Raw genomic sequence first — 13998 nt, forward strand, 5'->3', positions numbered from 1 at the left:
CTTAAACATCCGTTAAGGAACCTTTGCCCTCTTAATTGGCATGCCTGCACATCTAGCCCTGCTTCTGAATCAAACAATTTTCCTATGGCTTCCTATGGAAACGGCTTCCGTTCGAGGAAGTGGCAGCATCGTGTTCACTACTGCACATGCTCCACCCCCCCTCTTTCCCTTAGACTTTAATTCTGGAGTGAGGAGGGGAAGAAGAAGAGGTGCCTCCAGTATCTCTGAGGGGCTCTTAGCATGATATTCTAGACTCTTAATGACAGCATGTAGTTCAGAGTCCTGCCATCTAAACAGACAACTCAAATGGAAATACTTTGGCTTTCGACACGAAGGCAATTCACCCGTCAGTTCTTGCCAAATCCATCTGAAAGCCACAGTTTTAAAACGGACAGGGAAACTCCCAGTGGCTATTATAAATATACTTTCAAAGCAGAAACCTAAATGCAAGAGAAACACGAAATTGTTTAAGAAAAAATATTTTTCTTTCTCTCTGGGAAGGGAGTAGCATATAAGCAAAATATTTTTTTAAAATATGAGCTACAACCAACCACTCTGTTTATCTGTGCCTGGTTTTAGATTACGGATACCATAGTTACAGAAGGCTGCAGACACAGCAATACTTGGCAAGTGCAAGTCCTTGCCGGTGTTCTGGTCACTGCCTTTGGTCATAGTCTTATGAGGATTTCCATATCATTATAGATAAAATTTGGGAGCCATAAAGAGACTAAAGATGCCTCATGTACAAGAGCGAGGTTCCTCCTACCCGCACGAAAGCAGTCATCTGTGAACTCACAGGTTATGGAAATGTCAAACATATGTCCCGGTAGAATCACATTCTTAGGACCTGATCAGACCTGAAGCTTGAGGCATACTTGGAAGTACATTATTCATATCTGCTGGGCAATTTTTAAAATGAATTCCACTGGAATGGAAACACCGGATTGCTACCCAGAGTGCCTTGCTGCTTGCCAAGCCAGGTTCCCTCCTTGACTCTTGGCTCCCAGATCTGCAGATATACGCTGTGACTCCCATTCCCGAGAGCCAGGAGGTGTTGCAGAGGGAGGGCGTTCCCGACAACATCAAAAGCTTCTATAAAGTGAACCACATCTGGAAGTTCCGCTACGACAGGCCATTCCACAAGGGCACCAAAGACAAGGAGAACGAGTTCAAGGTAAACCTGCGGTCTTTGTGACGTGCCGCCTCCTCATGGGCTTTCTAGACTCTTGGGAAATAGTGACTGAGGATCCGGTCACGTGACTGGAACAAAGGGTCTCGAAATCTTCCATCCTAGTAAGCAGTGTTTCCACGTGAATGGGAACACTTTCCAGGCAAGAAGATTTTTGGTCCCCTACCAAGAAAATCTGAGCAGGTCTGGGAGGAGTTCCTGAAATCAGCTTCTCTGTGGCAGTTCCGAGAGCAGGGGTGCTTGCTCAGTCCTGTTGTCCGTTCATGGTGAGCCATTGTGGGAGCGGTGGATGTAGTCTAGCATCAAGGAAGCACAGTAAAGAAAAACCAAGGACCAGGCAAGGGGGAACTGAGAAGAGGCCGCGTGGGCAGGCGTTTGGTGCGATGGAGACACTTCCATCCTTTGCTCTAGACCTTGTCGGTTTCTAAGATGAGGCCCCGAGTCCATGCCCATCTGGGCCTCTGCCTGTACTGGGTTGTCCGTCCTCCCCATATCCAGTGTGCCTTGCTAGTTCCCCATGCTCCAGGACAGAAAGGACAGCGTTCTCACAGCCCCACTGGGGCAAGGAGGCAGATGTTCAGAAATCACCTGTGACCATCCCTTTCCTTGAGAACAGTGACGCCGGACAGGCCTAGGGTGACCCCAGTGACTCAGCATCCATACATAAACAGAATTGTCAAATGAGCTTATTTATTCCTGTGAGTCTGTTGGCTTAGCGGTTCTCACAGCAGATACTCCCTTAAAGCAGGAGGCATCTCTTAACACTGTCTTGCTTAATGTTGACCCACACATCCTTGCCCATCGGTTCCCAGCGCTGCCAGCAGCAGTCAGCTACAGGGGTTATTCCCAGCCAAAAGGCGGCGGGGGGGGGTAGCTGTGCAGTGTTCAGGGGAGACTGGATAAAAATGGACTTTTATGAAACATTTGAAGTGCATTTACTGTGGATTTCTCTAGGAATCTAATCACAAAATGCTCTAATGATATAAAGCTAATAATAGTTTAGAACCAGCCAACTGCACTGGCCTCAGCAGCCAGGCCCTCTGGCCTCCTCTCGGGGTCTTCCTTCTTACTGTGGATTGAACAGTACAGAGAGCATTGGAAAACATCCCAATTACTGAAAAGATCCACCACCATTTTCTAGTCCTCTGTGCATGTTTCTAATTCTCTTCTCCTCCTCCCAAGTTAGCTAAAGATCCAATCAGATTGCCACACAGTTCTTTCTCTCTGCTCTAGCTCCCAGTCCTCCCTCTGAATGACCTGGAGTCATAGGTGGCATGCACAGAGTCATGTGCCCAAGACCTTTAGCCTAGCACTGGAACCCACCTTTTCCAACTCCCTTTCTTTTGCTTTTTCTGCTGGATGTACGTACTTCCACCTGGCCAACAATGAAATAATCAGTGATACACTTGTACCAGGAATAATCAAAACCCAGAGACAGATGTAGGGGTTAAAGCTAAAGATCAGAGAGGCAGAGCAGTCAGCCACTAGAGAGACCTTTTACCTCTACCAAGGCTCAGACCAAAGGGGCGATCCTCAGACTGCACTGGCTCTCCACGAAACCTCAGACTCTACACTCCAGTGAGTTCTAGTGACCCCCCAAACACTGGGATTAGAGGTGCGAGCCACCAACAGCTACCTTCCTGGGATGGGTGAGGTTAAATGAGGCTCCCTTTCCCCATGCTCAAGACCTTCAGATTCTGTACCCCAAACTGTACCCCATTACCCCAAGCCTGTCCTCTCCATAGTCCGCCTCCCCCCCTCCCTCTTGGCTCCAGCGACACCCACCTTCTCTCCTCATTGGTTGCCGAGTCCTTTCACAAGCAATTCCATGCCTGTGTGGGCAGCCTTCTGCCTGCATACAGCCTCCACTCTCCTCCCTATGAACTCTTGACTCTGTAAAATCCAGCTCTCGTCTACTCAGAAAGCTGCTGTCCTGGTCCCCCACGATGGCATGAATATCTGCCTCCCATGTACACCGTGAACATCCTGCTCATCCATCTGAGCTCTCTTGCCTCCCTGTCGTCAGCAGGTCCCTCAAACTCTCACCATGGGGGTTCACCCCAGCAGCTCCTCACTACTGGAAAGACATTCCCTTTTTAACCCCTCTGTGGTCTGAATAGATGGTGCAGTTGCGGGAATTTCCCCCCTGGTAGCACACTATGCGACAGTGAGGTGCAAATTCCAAAACTGGCTGGTCAAAGACAACCTGGCCATGTACAGTGACCTGTGCCAATAGCAGCTGTGTTCCATGTCTCCTGGAGGAGCTGGTTCTGGGTCAGGAGTCTAGCTCGAAGCACACGTGCCCCTGGGTCACAGCAGTTCAGCTTATCACCAGAAATGTGGCCCCGTGCAATGGAGAGAAGATGGTTCCCGGAGGTGGGTGTCAGTGCCAGCCCTTTGATAATTAGAATGTGACTTGTGGATCAAGAGTCCCTCTGCCACTTGAAGTCTTCACCTTAAATAGACGGTTCCAACCAAGTAATCCTAAGGTCCTTTGTCCCCTTAGGTAGCTGTTACTCCCATCTTGTCTTGATAGCTCACAGCATTGCCTCTTCTGGTTGAAAATGGGCTAAACCTTGATGGGCAAAAAGGTTAAAGTCCCATCTTGGGGAAACAGAGAAGACTGTATACAGCTTGCTGTTGTGTTCTGGCCCGTGCTTTCTGGAGCAGGGGCTCGTATGCTCTGCAGGGGAGAAGGCTCCAGGCAGTCTGCAGAATGACTAGTGCAGGCTTGCACCGCATCTAGCGCAGGCTTGCACTGCATCGCACTCCTATTGTTTCACAAGTGCGCATTCAGTGAGAATGGCTAGGGAAAGGCTGCAGGAAATAAACAGCTCCAGGTCAGACTTGTTGCAGCTTGGGGCTTAGAAAAAAAGGGCAGCCTAGAAAGTAACTTTGAGTTTTGTTTTGCAGAGTCTCTGGGTGGAGAGAACCTCACTCTACTTGGTGCAGAGTCTCCCCGGCATCTCCCGCTGGTTCGAAGTGGAGAAGCGTGAAGTGGTAAGGAACGGAGCATCTTCCCCACGTCATCCCCGCCCCGACTGCTCCCCTTGGGCTGAGCCCACTACTAAGTTCTCCTGTTCTTTCAATTCCTGGGTTCCCTCACGACACTGACTGCTACTGCCCAAGGCACCGAAAGCAAATGTTGATACGGTCCTGGTTCATCCAAACAGAAGTGTTCTTTAAAGCAATTATGGTTGCAACATGAAAAAACAACAACAACAACAACAAAAAAAAAACTGTTAGGTTCTTGAGTGACAACCAGAATGCCAAGTCTCCTAATTGTGCCAGGCCTGTGATCTTCGTCACTTTCTGTGTGACAGTCCAAAGCCTTCCAAGGAGGCAGACTATTTTCTTATGTACTCTCATGTCAATAGATAGTCTTTCCCCAGCTTTCAAAGGTTTTACCAAGAAGTTGAAGCCTTTGACAAAGATCATCATCAAGATGTCGCAAGAGTATTGTAGCATGAATAATAAAAACCCAGAGACAGAAGCTGGGGTTCAACCTGAAGGTCAGAAAACCAAAACAGCCAGCCACTGGCTCTTACCTCTACCTTAGTCCGAAATGGCAATCCTGCCTCCAGGAATCTCAGAATGAGACTGAGACTGAGAGCTGTCTCCTCCCATCATATTCCTCTCTGGGGCTGGGATTAAAGGCGTGCACCACTACAGCCCGGTTTCTATGACAAACTAGAGTGGCTACTGGGATTAAAGGTGTGTGTCACCACTGCCTGGTCTGTGAGGCTGGCCAGTATGGCTGTTTTACTTTCTGAACTTCAGACAAGCTTTATTTATTAAAATACAAATGAAATATCACTACAGCGTATAGACTCAAACACAATTTCTTTTAGTGATTTTAAAGCCAGTGCTATTGTTCTCTTCGAGCCTTGGTTTTCTTGTTGACAAAATGAAGCTAATATGAAACCCCTTCATATAAAGCTTATGTAAAATCCATCACGCATGGAGTCCCAGCTGCTTTGATCTGCAGTGGGAAGGATTGTGCAAGACCCGAGCAGGCCTGGATGGAACCTCAGTTAGGAAACAGTGGATGCCATTCTAGAATCTGGTAACCACAGCTCTCAAGAATGCTCTGCTTCCCAGGCACCTCCCAAGCTTCCATCCCCAGTGAAGAGAGATGGGAGTGAGCAGCTGAAGGCAGCAAGGCTGGTCCTGCCCGCTGGTGTCTCTTTGCTGTATTTCAGCACGACAGCCGCAGGACCCCTGCCTCCCAGTGTCTTGTCTTTCTCCTTTGGCACATTATGGCTCTGAGCCAGGCCCTTGGTTGACTGAGGTTCTGTTCCGCCAGGTCCCATAGCCGTCAGCCATTGAGTCCCAAAGAATCCCACAGAGATCTTACATGAATTATAAACTGATTGGCCCAGTATCTCAGGCTCTTTTTATTAACCAATTCTTATAACTTATTAGCCCATAATTCTTGTCTATGTTGGCCACGGGGCTTGGTACCTTTTTTGGCAAGGCAGTCACATCTTGCTTCCTATGTGGCTGGGTCACGACTGCAGAATAAAACTTCCGTCTTCCCAGAATTCTTGTTGCCCCACCTCTGCTTTCTGCCTGGTTGCCTCGCCTATACTTCTTGCCTGGACATTGGCCAATCAGCGTTTTATGAAAAATAATACAAGTGACAGGGTAAAAGACCATTGTCCCACCACACCCTTGGATTGACCTAGTATTCTGTTTGAAATAAAGTACATCAATTGCAAATCTATCATGCAAACAAAACCTCAGTTAAGTAACAGCCGACTATGTCAATGAACAAGTAAGAGTAGCTCCCACCCAAAGTATCTCTCCAGAATGGCTTCTCCTACGAAGTCTCTCATCATTGGAGATCAGCTTATCGTGTTCAAAACTACTGGTTAAATGAGCTTTTCATTTCAGGGTGTCAAAATATCAATACAGCTCCCTAAGCAAATGAAACTCAATTCAGGATATTATGTCAGCCCAGTCGTGTCTGTGTGCAGTGAATCAGGGGTCCCCACACTGCCTGCTGGTGTGGTGTACTTTAGTGCCTTTCAGGGATGAGGGGAGGCAAACAGTGTGCTCACAAAGTCTCGTTATTCTACTGCCTACAGAGTTGCAGAAGCTCAGCCCACAGCGGTGTTCTTAGTCATCCATGCTGCATTGGTGATTCAGGGAGCCTTCTCAGGCCCATACAGCCCAGAAGGCTAAATCTTGTGAAGATTCACCAATAGTCCGAGCCCAGGAAACAGCACACACACACACACACACACACACACACACACACACACACGACACGCATAATAAAAAGCATGCTGGTAATGGTAGAGAAAGACTAAACACTTCAAACACCAGCTGCCTACATCCTTGGAATAGGTAATATTATGTTCTAAGAGAACAAGGCAAACTGGACTACTTGGTTCCGTGAGTACAGCCCACTCTCAGCAGCCTCCATGTGCTTCTCTTGTTCCTGAACCCTGGGATGCGCCATGATCCATTAGAGCTCTTACTGGCTTGGTTCTGGCTGTATAAGGGCTTCAAGAACATAGTCGGTATTCAATAAAGATAGAAAATGGATTGAAATTTCTCGTCTGCAATGCCAGAACCTGAAAGACAAAATATATTCATAAGTTTGGCTTTAAATTCACTTTATCATAGAGTTCACAGTAAAGAAGGACCACAGATACATTGTCCCCAGCTGCCTGTCTGGCACCTTCCAGCACTAGAACACTAGGCACAGGGAGGAAGCAGCCAGGCTAGTCCTGCCTGGATTTCTCTACTCCTTACAGGTGTGTGATGTCTTCAGGAGTGATGTCTAATCAACTAGTTCTGTGGGCAGTGGAGAAGAGTGGTTTTGGAGCCCTCCAGAGCCTCTTTGAGCGAGAGTTCACAAGGAAGCATCTCAAACCTGGCCCTAGGGTTTAGCAACACTCTACTCGTGGCAGCATCCTCCAGCCACACAGGATAGCACTCTTTCAAATCTTCTTTAACTCCTGTTTCAAATTGGCTTAAAGAGTAGTGAGTGCTCATATGGCTTTTCTATACATCTTTAGTTTTGCTTAGCCTTCCTCCTTTCCCTCGTGTTTCCTCTCTCCACCCACACCTACTCCTTCTGAAACTTTTCACCTCATGGTTCCCCCCTCCATCGTCATATCCCCTGTGCATTGCTAGCTCTACTCCCTCATGGCGCCTCCCCACCCTGGTAGCCCGTGCTTACCCCTGCAGGTGTTCCAGATGAATTACAACGATGGCATGGTTGAAGCTGGCTCCACACATGGGAAAGAGCGTGCAGTGTTTGTCTTTCTGAGCCTCGGTGCACTCTCTTCCCCCAGTTTCATCTGTTTGCTCGTGGTCTGTCTAATTGCACTTTACAGTGAATCAAGTAGGCCGTGTCTATGTACCACATTCTCAGTGTCTACTCATCAGCTGATGGCCATGCGGGCTGATTCTATCCTGTTGTGCACAGCGCAGCAGTGAGTGTAGTGATAGGAGCGGCGGGGCTGCGTCCCCGGCACCCGGCCGCCCGCATGGCTAGCTTATGCCCCGAAATAATTACATGGAAACTGTATTCTTTTAAACACTGCCTGGCCCATTAGTTCCAAGCCTCTTATTGGCTAGCTCTTACATATCTATCTAACCCATTTCTAATATCCCTGTAACACCACGAGGTGTCTTACCAGGGAAGATCTTAACCTGCGTCTGTGTCCGGTAGGAGAATCATGGCGACTCCCTGACTCAGCTTCTTTCTCCCAGCATTCTGTTCTATTTTCTCCGCCTACCTAAGGGTTGGCCTATCAAATGGGCCTAGGTAGTTTCTTTATTAATAAGAAATCACTCCCACATCAAGTGAGCATGGTTGAGCAGGAATCTCAGAAATAGGATGAAGCATCTCAGAAGGGTCCACTGGGTATTTGGACAGTAGTGGGTCACACAGTAGTTATAATTCTAGCTTTTTTAAGAACCCTCCACACCGATTTCTGTAGGTGCCACCCCCGTTTGCTCTCACCAACAGTGAATACGAGTTCCTCTTTCCTCACACCCTCGCCAGTATTTGCTCTCTTAATGAGAGCCATCGAGATGGAATCTCAGTGAGATTGGATGCCCCCTCCACCTACCCAGTGCAGCACACCTGCCTGCCCCACAAAACAAAACCAAGGAAAAACACCTGAAGAGGCTTTAGTCCCTCGGGTTGAACTTTCCCCTTGCACAGCTAAATTGCCATCTTGCCAAGCTGCCTTCTACATATTTATGACTATATCCATATATAAGTGCTGCTTCCAGCCTTAATCAGGGAAGCCTGTCAGCGATAGATAGTGGCGAACGCAGCGACCCATGGCTGGTCACAGTGCTGACTGTAACAGCTGGACCCTGCACCCTACCCAGAAGATGTATAAGTGGGAAGGGTGTTCATGGGTAGGATGGAATAATAGGTGTGTGCAGGAGATTAGAGTGGGTTGTGTTTGTAGCCATCAAAATATACTTCATACACATGTATAAGATCGTCAAGGAACAAACTCAATAAAAGATATACCTAGGGAGGTAGTCATATATCTGAGGCACCTGGCAGTAGGACCAGGATCTGTCCCTGGTGCATGAGCTCATTTGTTGGAGCCCCTTTCCTATGGGATGGCATGTTCAGCCTTAATGCAGGGGAAAGGGGTTTGGCCCTGCCCCCAGCTTTAATGTGCCAGACTCTGTTGGCTTTCCATGGGAGCCCTTACCTGTTGGGAGTAGTGGATGGGGGTTGGATTGGGGGGGGGGCAGGAGGAGGGGAGGAAGAGCTATGGATGCAATGTAAAATGAAATTAAACAAATACATTTTTAAGAAGATAGGCATATGTATGGCCCTACCCAAAACTGAGGAGTCTCCACCAGCCCTCACAGCACGATCTAGTGGTTTCTTATGACCGTGTGTTCTGAGAGGGCCTGGTATTTCTTAAGCCTCCTGCTTCTAAGAAGCCTTGCTCTAGTAGTCAGTCACCTTCAGCACTAGAAAAGGGAACATTTATCTGCACTTCTAGCCACTCCTCGCACCAGGAAATTTTGTGACGAGTGTGACATCATACATTCTCACCCATAACTGTCTTATGTGTATTTCTAAACAACTGTGCAATATTATATATGAAAGAATAACAACGTGTTGACTATACACGTTCCTATGTTGCCGTATGCCTCACCAAGAGTCTGTTTGGTTTCTTTTTTGTTCTTCATTGACCCTGGGTGTCCATTGCTGTTGTGTGTGGTGTCTCCTAAGTCCTTTTTCATCTAAATGTTCCCCCCAGCATCTCTTTTTAAAAATCTTTTTGTTGAAGAATCACAGTGGTTTGCCTTGAAGTGTTTCCTTATGTCTTAATCAAAGCGGGATCATTTGGCGTGTTTCTCTGTGGCCTGCCTCTCTTGTAAATTGATAGTTACAAGCCTAGAGGCTTAATAAGGTTGGTTGGCTCGTGCAAGACTGCTTCTTATGTGTTTTCTGTTGCTTTCTTCCCGATCCTTCTTCTCTTCTGATGTTAGCAAGAATAAATGATAATTAGTTATTGTTCATCGTTGCTCAGATCCATTGATCTTTTAGGGATTAAGAGATGACATTTGGGGGTCAATAAGATATCTCAGTAAGTAAAGGTGCTTGCCACAAAGTCTAGAAAGCTGAGTTCAATCCCCAGGACCCACATGGTGGTAGGAAAGAATCAATTCTCTCAAGTGTGCTCTCTGATCTCCATGTGCACACCACAGCATGCATGCATGCACATTTAAGTGCATGCACGTGCATGCACACACATAGAGCACACACAATAAATAAATGTATTTTATATTTTGATATTTTATCATCTATTTTTATCCATTGCAATAGTCCTATAAAATAATGGTGTCCATCATCAACTATTTTGTTGCTATGAGATATAGAAAAGGAAATAAAATGTTCTATTTAAAATTCAGTTTTTAAAGCCTTGTGAGAGTAACAAGAAGGCTACTTGGATTTTGTTTGACTTGGGTTTTACTGTTATTACTAGATCATAGATTTAAATGTATTTGTTTGTGTTAATCCATAACAGCTATTGTTATTAAATTATTCCTCTTAATTCTTTATTTTCAATTGCTTTACGACTGCACTTAGGTCCTGTTCAAACTCCCCTCTGAGTCATTTCTTACTTGCCCACAGAAATGTTACTTTCGGGGGCTGGAGAGATGGCTCAGCGGTTAAGAGCGTTGCCTGCTATTCCAGAGATCCTGAGTTTAATTCCCAGCAACCACATGGTGGCTCACAACCTTCTGTAATGAAGTCTGGTGCCCTCTTCTGGCCTGCAGGCATACATGAACACAGAATATTGTATATATAATAAGTAAATATTTAAAAAAAAAAAAAAGAAAGAAATGTTACTTTCGGGCCAATCAGACACAGCTCCTGTCCCTTCCCAGTGTCAAGCTTTATTAATAATTCAAGGTGGCCCAGATGCCCAGGCAAAGAGAGATCCCTGAGATTGAAGCGTCATCCACACATCTCTGTGTCTCACAGCAGTGGTAACAATTTAGAGGAACGAATGGAAGCTATAAGTGGGGTTCCCAGAGCTCCCCAGTTTAAAGTGTCCATTAGGAGACACGAAACATGGTACTCCAGAGGATTAACTTCTCAGGGATATTCTCTTAGGGTCTGGGCTTGTCGACTTGAGAAGTCTTCTACTAACTTCCTGCTACAGGCCTCGGCGGATGACAGCTCTTCCTCCAACAGCTATTCCTAGTCCATTTACATGCAGGTTTGGTCGGCTAGAGGAAATGACCTGGCCACCTGTTTCCTTTTTAATTCCCCAAAGGACCTTCCTCAGGAAGGGGAGGGGACGGGCCCCAGGCCAGCTGCTGCCTTCCTCCCAGACACCTTCCTTGCTTTCTGACCTGACAAGGAAATAGGCAGCTCTTGTATCACTTACTCATATTTCCTGAGAGCTGGTGAGATTTGATGTCATATATTTACTTACTCAACCTAGTTCTTCCGCCAACAGTGCACTCCTTTTCTGTGTCCAGTTCTCTTCAGCACTGCGAAATATTTATACATTGTCTCGAATACATGCTCTCTGAAGTTCTTGTATTTTACACGTTTTATTATATCTCGTGTGACGGCCACAAGATTATTATATTAATAGCATTAGGGTTTATAAATGTGAAGATGGATTTTTTTATTTTATAGCTAAAACAACTCATAGAATTTCTTGTAACTGTTTTCCAAGTGCTTGCAGCTGTTGAGTAATTGATCTCCCCGAGGTCTTCCTCCCGTGAACACAAAGCCTGTGTCCTTTCAACAATAGATCCTCCCCACCCACGGTCCCCAAGCAGCAGTTCTCAATCTAAGGGTCACAACCCCTTTGGGGTTCCAACGACCCTTTCACAGGGGTGTCACCTAAAACCATCGGAAAACACAGAAGTCTGCACTATGATTCATAACAGTAGCAAAATCACAGTTATGAAGTAGCAGCGAGAAGGTTTTATGGTTGGGGGTCAGCACCGCAGGAAGAACTGTGTTATAAGGTCGCAGCATCAGGAAGCGTGAGGACCACTGCCCCACTCTCTCCTGTCCTCTGAGGCTGCTTTGCTTTCTAGCTTGCGGAGATTTGGGCTCAGACTTTTCTTTATGCTTTGGCTTTTGCACGTACACAGCAAAGATTTAATATCAAATATTGTTTGCAATAACCATCCCTGCGAGTGCCCTCATGGGGGTCTTTTATGCAACCCTCCAAATTACAATCGCGATTCCCTGTCTTGACTCGAGGGGTGTCCTGACCTTTATAGTATGGGTTATGCTTTTCTCAACGCAGTCCACTTAGTTTCACTTAGCTGTGTGTACTCTGTTAAGACCTGTTCCGTCCTCTCGACAGTATTTGTGATATGTTTTCAGTTAAGTATGACAAGAGTGTCCCCCATTACTACATATTATTCCACTGTCTAAACCGACCACAATGTATTACGTGTTCTCTTGTCGATAGCCAGCGATTTGGGGGAACAGTTACAAACATTTTTGTACGTGGTTTCTCGCGCACATGTACATACATGTCCAGCTCCATCTTTTTTTTTTTGAACATATGCCTCTGAATAGAATTTCTGGACCATGAGACAGATAAAAGTAAAAATAATATTATATGAAACTTACTTAGCAGATAGGCGATAGTCCTTCAGCTGTTTCCCAGGCGGTGCGCAGTCTGAACCTCCAGTAGCAGGACAGGGCCTCTGCTGGGCACAGCTGCACTCTCATTGGCTGTGGCCACATTTATTTCTATCATTCTGTGGGGTGTTTTACAGTGTGTCGCTGTGGTACTGCCCTTCATTTATTTACTGGCCATTTTGAATTTATTCCTCTGTGAAATGGATGTTTCAATTCCCAACCCAGTTTTTCTTGGGTTTGTTTGCCTTTTTCTTCATGCATTCGGTGACTGGGTTCTTCCCTGATTATGCATATTAGAATGATTTGTCATGTATTGTGGTTATATTCCCTTCCTTTTAGATTATCTTTGATAAATGTTTATTCTTAATTTCCATACACTTGAGCTGTTGTAAGGTTTTTCAGAGTTGCTTTAAGATGCTCTAAGTGGCCTTTTATACTAATTTGTGTCTCTCACTGGAAGAACGGGAGCTTAAGTGTGCTTTCTGCATGTCCAAATTGCCTCATTACGAAGAGTTTGGCAGACATTCTCTTCAGAGAGAATGTCAGCGACATTAACAATGCGGTGCCGTATACTGGAAAACTCTTTGTTCATAGTCCCAATTAGGTCCCCTGGACCAACCAGTGAGTCATTATCATTCTGCTTGGCTCTGCGCAAAAAAAAAAAAAAATGGATCCTGAAATGTATATGATATGATTATCTTGATTTCTGTAACTCACTACCGTGTGCCATCCTGTGGCATCCTACGGTGCTGTTATAATACATGTGGGGGTCAGTATGGACATATGTCCCCTCTCTGCAATGGGGCAGAAAGCTCTTTGACACCAGATCTGCTAACATAGCTCTGTATTTCCCATGATGCTTTGTTCAGATAAGTACCTAGAGGGGTGAAACGTTCATTATTTGAGATCCAGCCAAAGAGAACATAAAAAACATGGGATGCTTACTGTCATCCTATTATCAATGAACAGTTGCTGGTTACCCAAACCACTCTTCCACCAACAGATATAGTTACCCATCGCTTTTACACCTTCCTGATGAATGGCTGACTTGACATCTGTGCCCTTTCCTGTGTTGTGGGAAGGCCCACAGAAGGGTTGGTAATGGGTGCTACTAAGAACCTTGGATGAGTCAAAAGCTGAATGATCTGTTTCTCTGTCTCTCTCTGTCTATCACCTTTCTCTCCTCTCTCTCTCTCTCTCTCTCTCTCTCTCTCTCTCTCTCTCTCTCTCTCTTATTTCTTTACTTTGGATAAAAGTCGGTAGATCTTGTCATTCATCTGCTTTTCAGATAGAGATGAGTCCCCTGGAGAATGCTATCGAGGTGTTGGAGAATAAGAACCAGCAGCTGAAGGCCCTGATCAGCCAGTGTCAGACGAGGCAGATGCAGAACATCAACCCCTTGACCATGTGCCTCAATGGAGTCATAGATGCCGCCGTGAACGGCGGGGTTTCCAGGTACCAAGAGGTGAGGACTGACAGTCGCCAGAGAAGAATTTGTCAGCGGAGATGCCTTGGGGTTCTATGAATCTTCTTGTGCAAATGTGGGCCCCTTATCAGTGGCAGATGCCTGCAGTCAGCACAAATGCAGTCCTTTGCAGAGAAGAACAAATGGATGACCAACCTCTTGTGCAGCTGGTGCATGTATCCCATCGTCATGATGAGGCACTTTGTGTGTGTGCGCTCA

At 46.1% G+C, this 13998-nt stretch overlaps 1 protein-coding gene across 2 annotated transcripts in view; it reads left to right on the forward strand.

Annotated features, from left to right (window-relative positions):
* The window catches only part of Dock4 (dedicator of cytokinesis 4), a 392371-nt gene that overhangs the window by 360776 nt on the left and 17597 nt on the right, over positions 1-13998 (forward strand). For both annotated transcript variants that reach the window (XM_050158669.1, XM_050158670.1), the window contains exons 40-42: positions 1008-1174; positions 4103-4189; positions 13603-13779. In XM_050158669.1, the coding sequence (XP_050014626.1) occupies positions 1008-1174; positions 4103-4189; positions 13603-13779 (431 nt within the window). The remainder of the gene's footprint in view (positions 1-1007; positions 1175-4102; positions 4190-13602; positions 13780-13998) is intronic.

The sequence above is a fragment of the Alexandromys fortis genome, unplaced genomic scaffold (assembly GCF_014885135.2).
Source record: "Alexandromys fortis isolate MF-2015 unplaced genomic scaffold, M_Fortis_MF-2015_v1.1 scaffold_101, whole genome shotgun sequence".
In the NCBI taxonomy this organism is placed as follows: domain Eukaryota; kingdom Metazoa; phylum Chordata; class Mammalia; order Rodentia; family Cricetidae; genus Alexandromys; species Alexandromys fortis.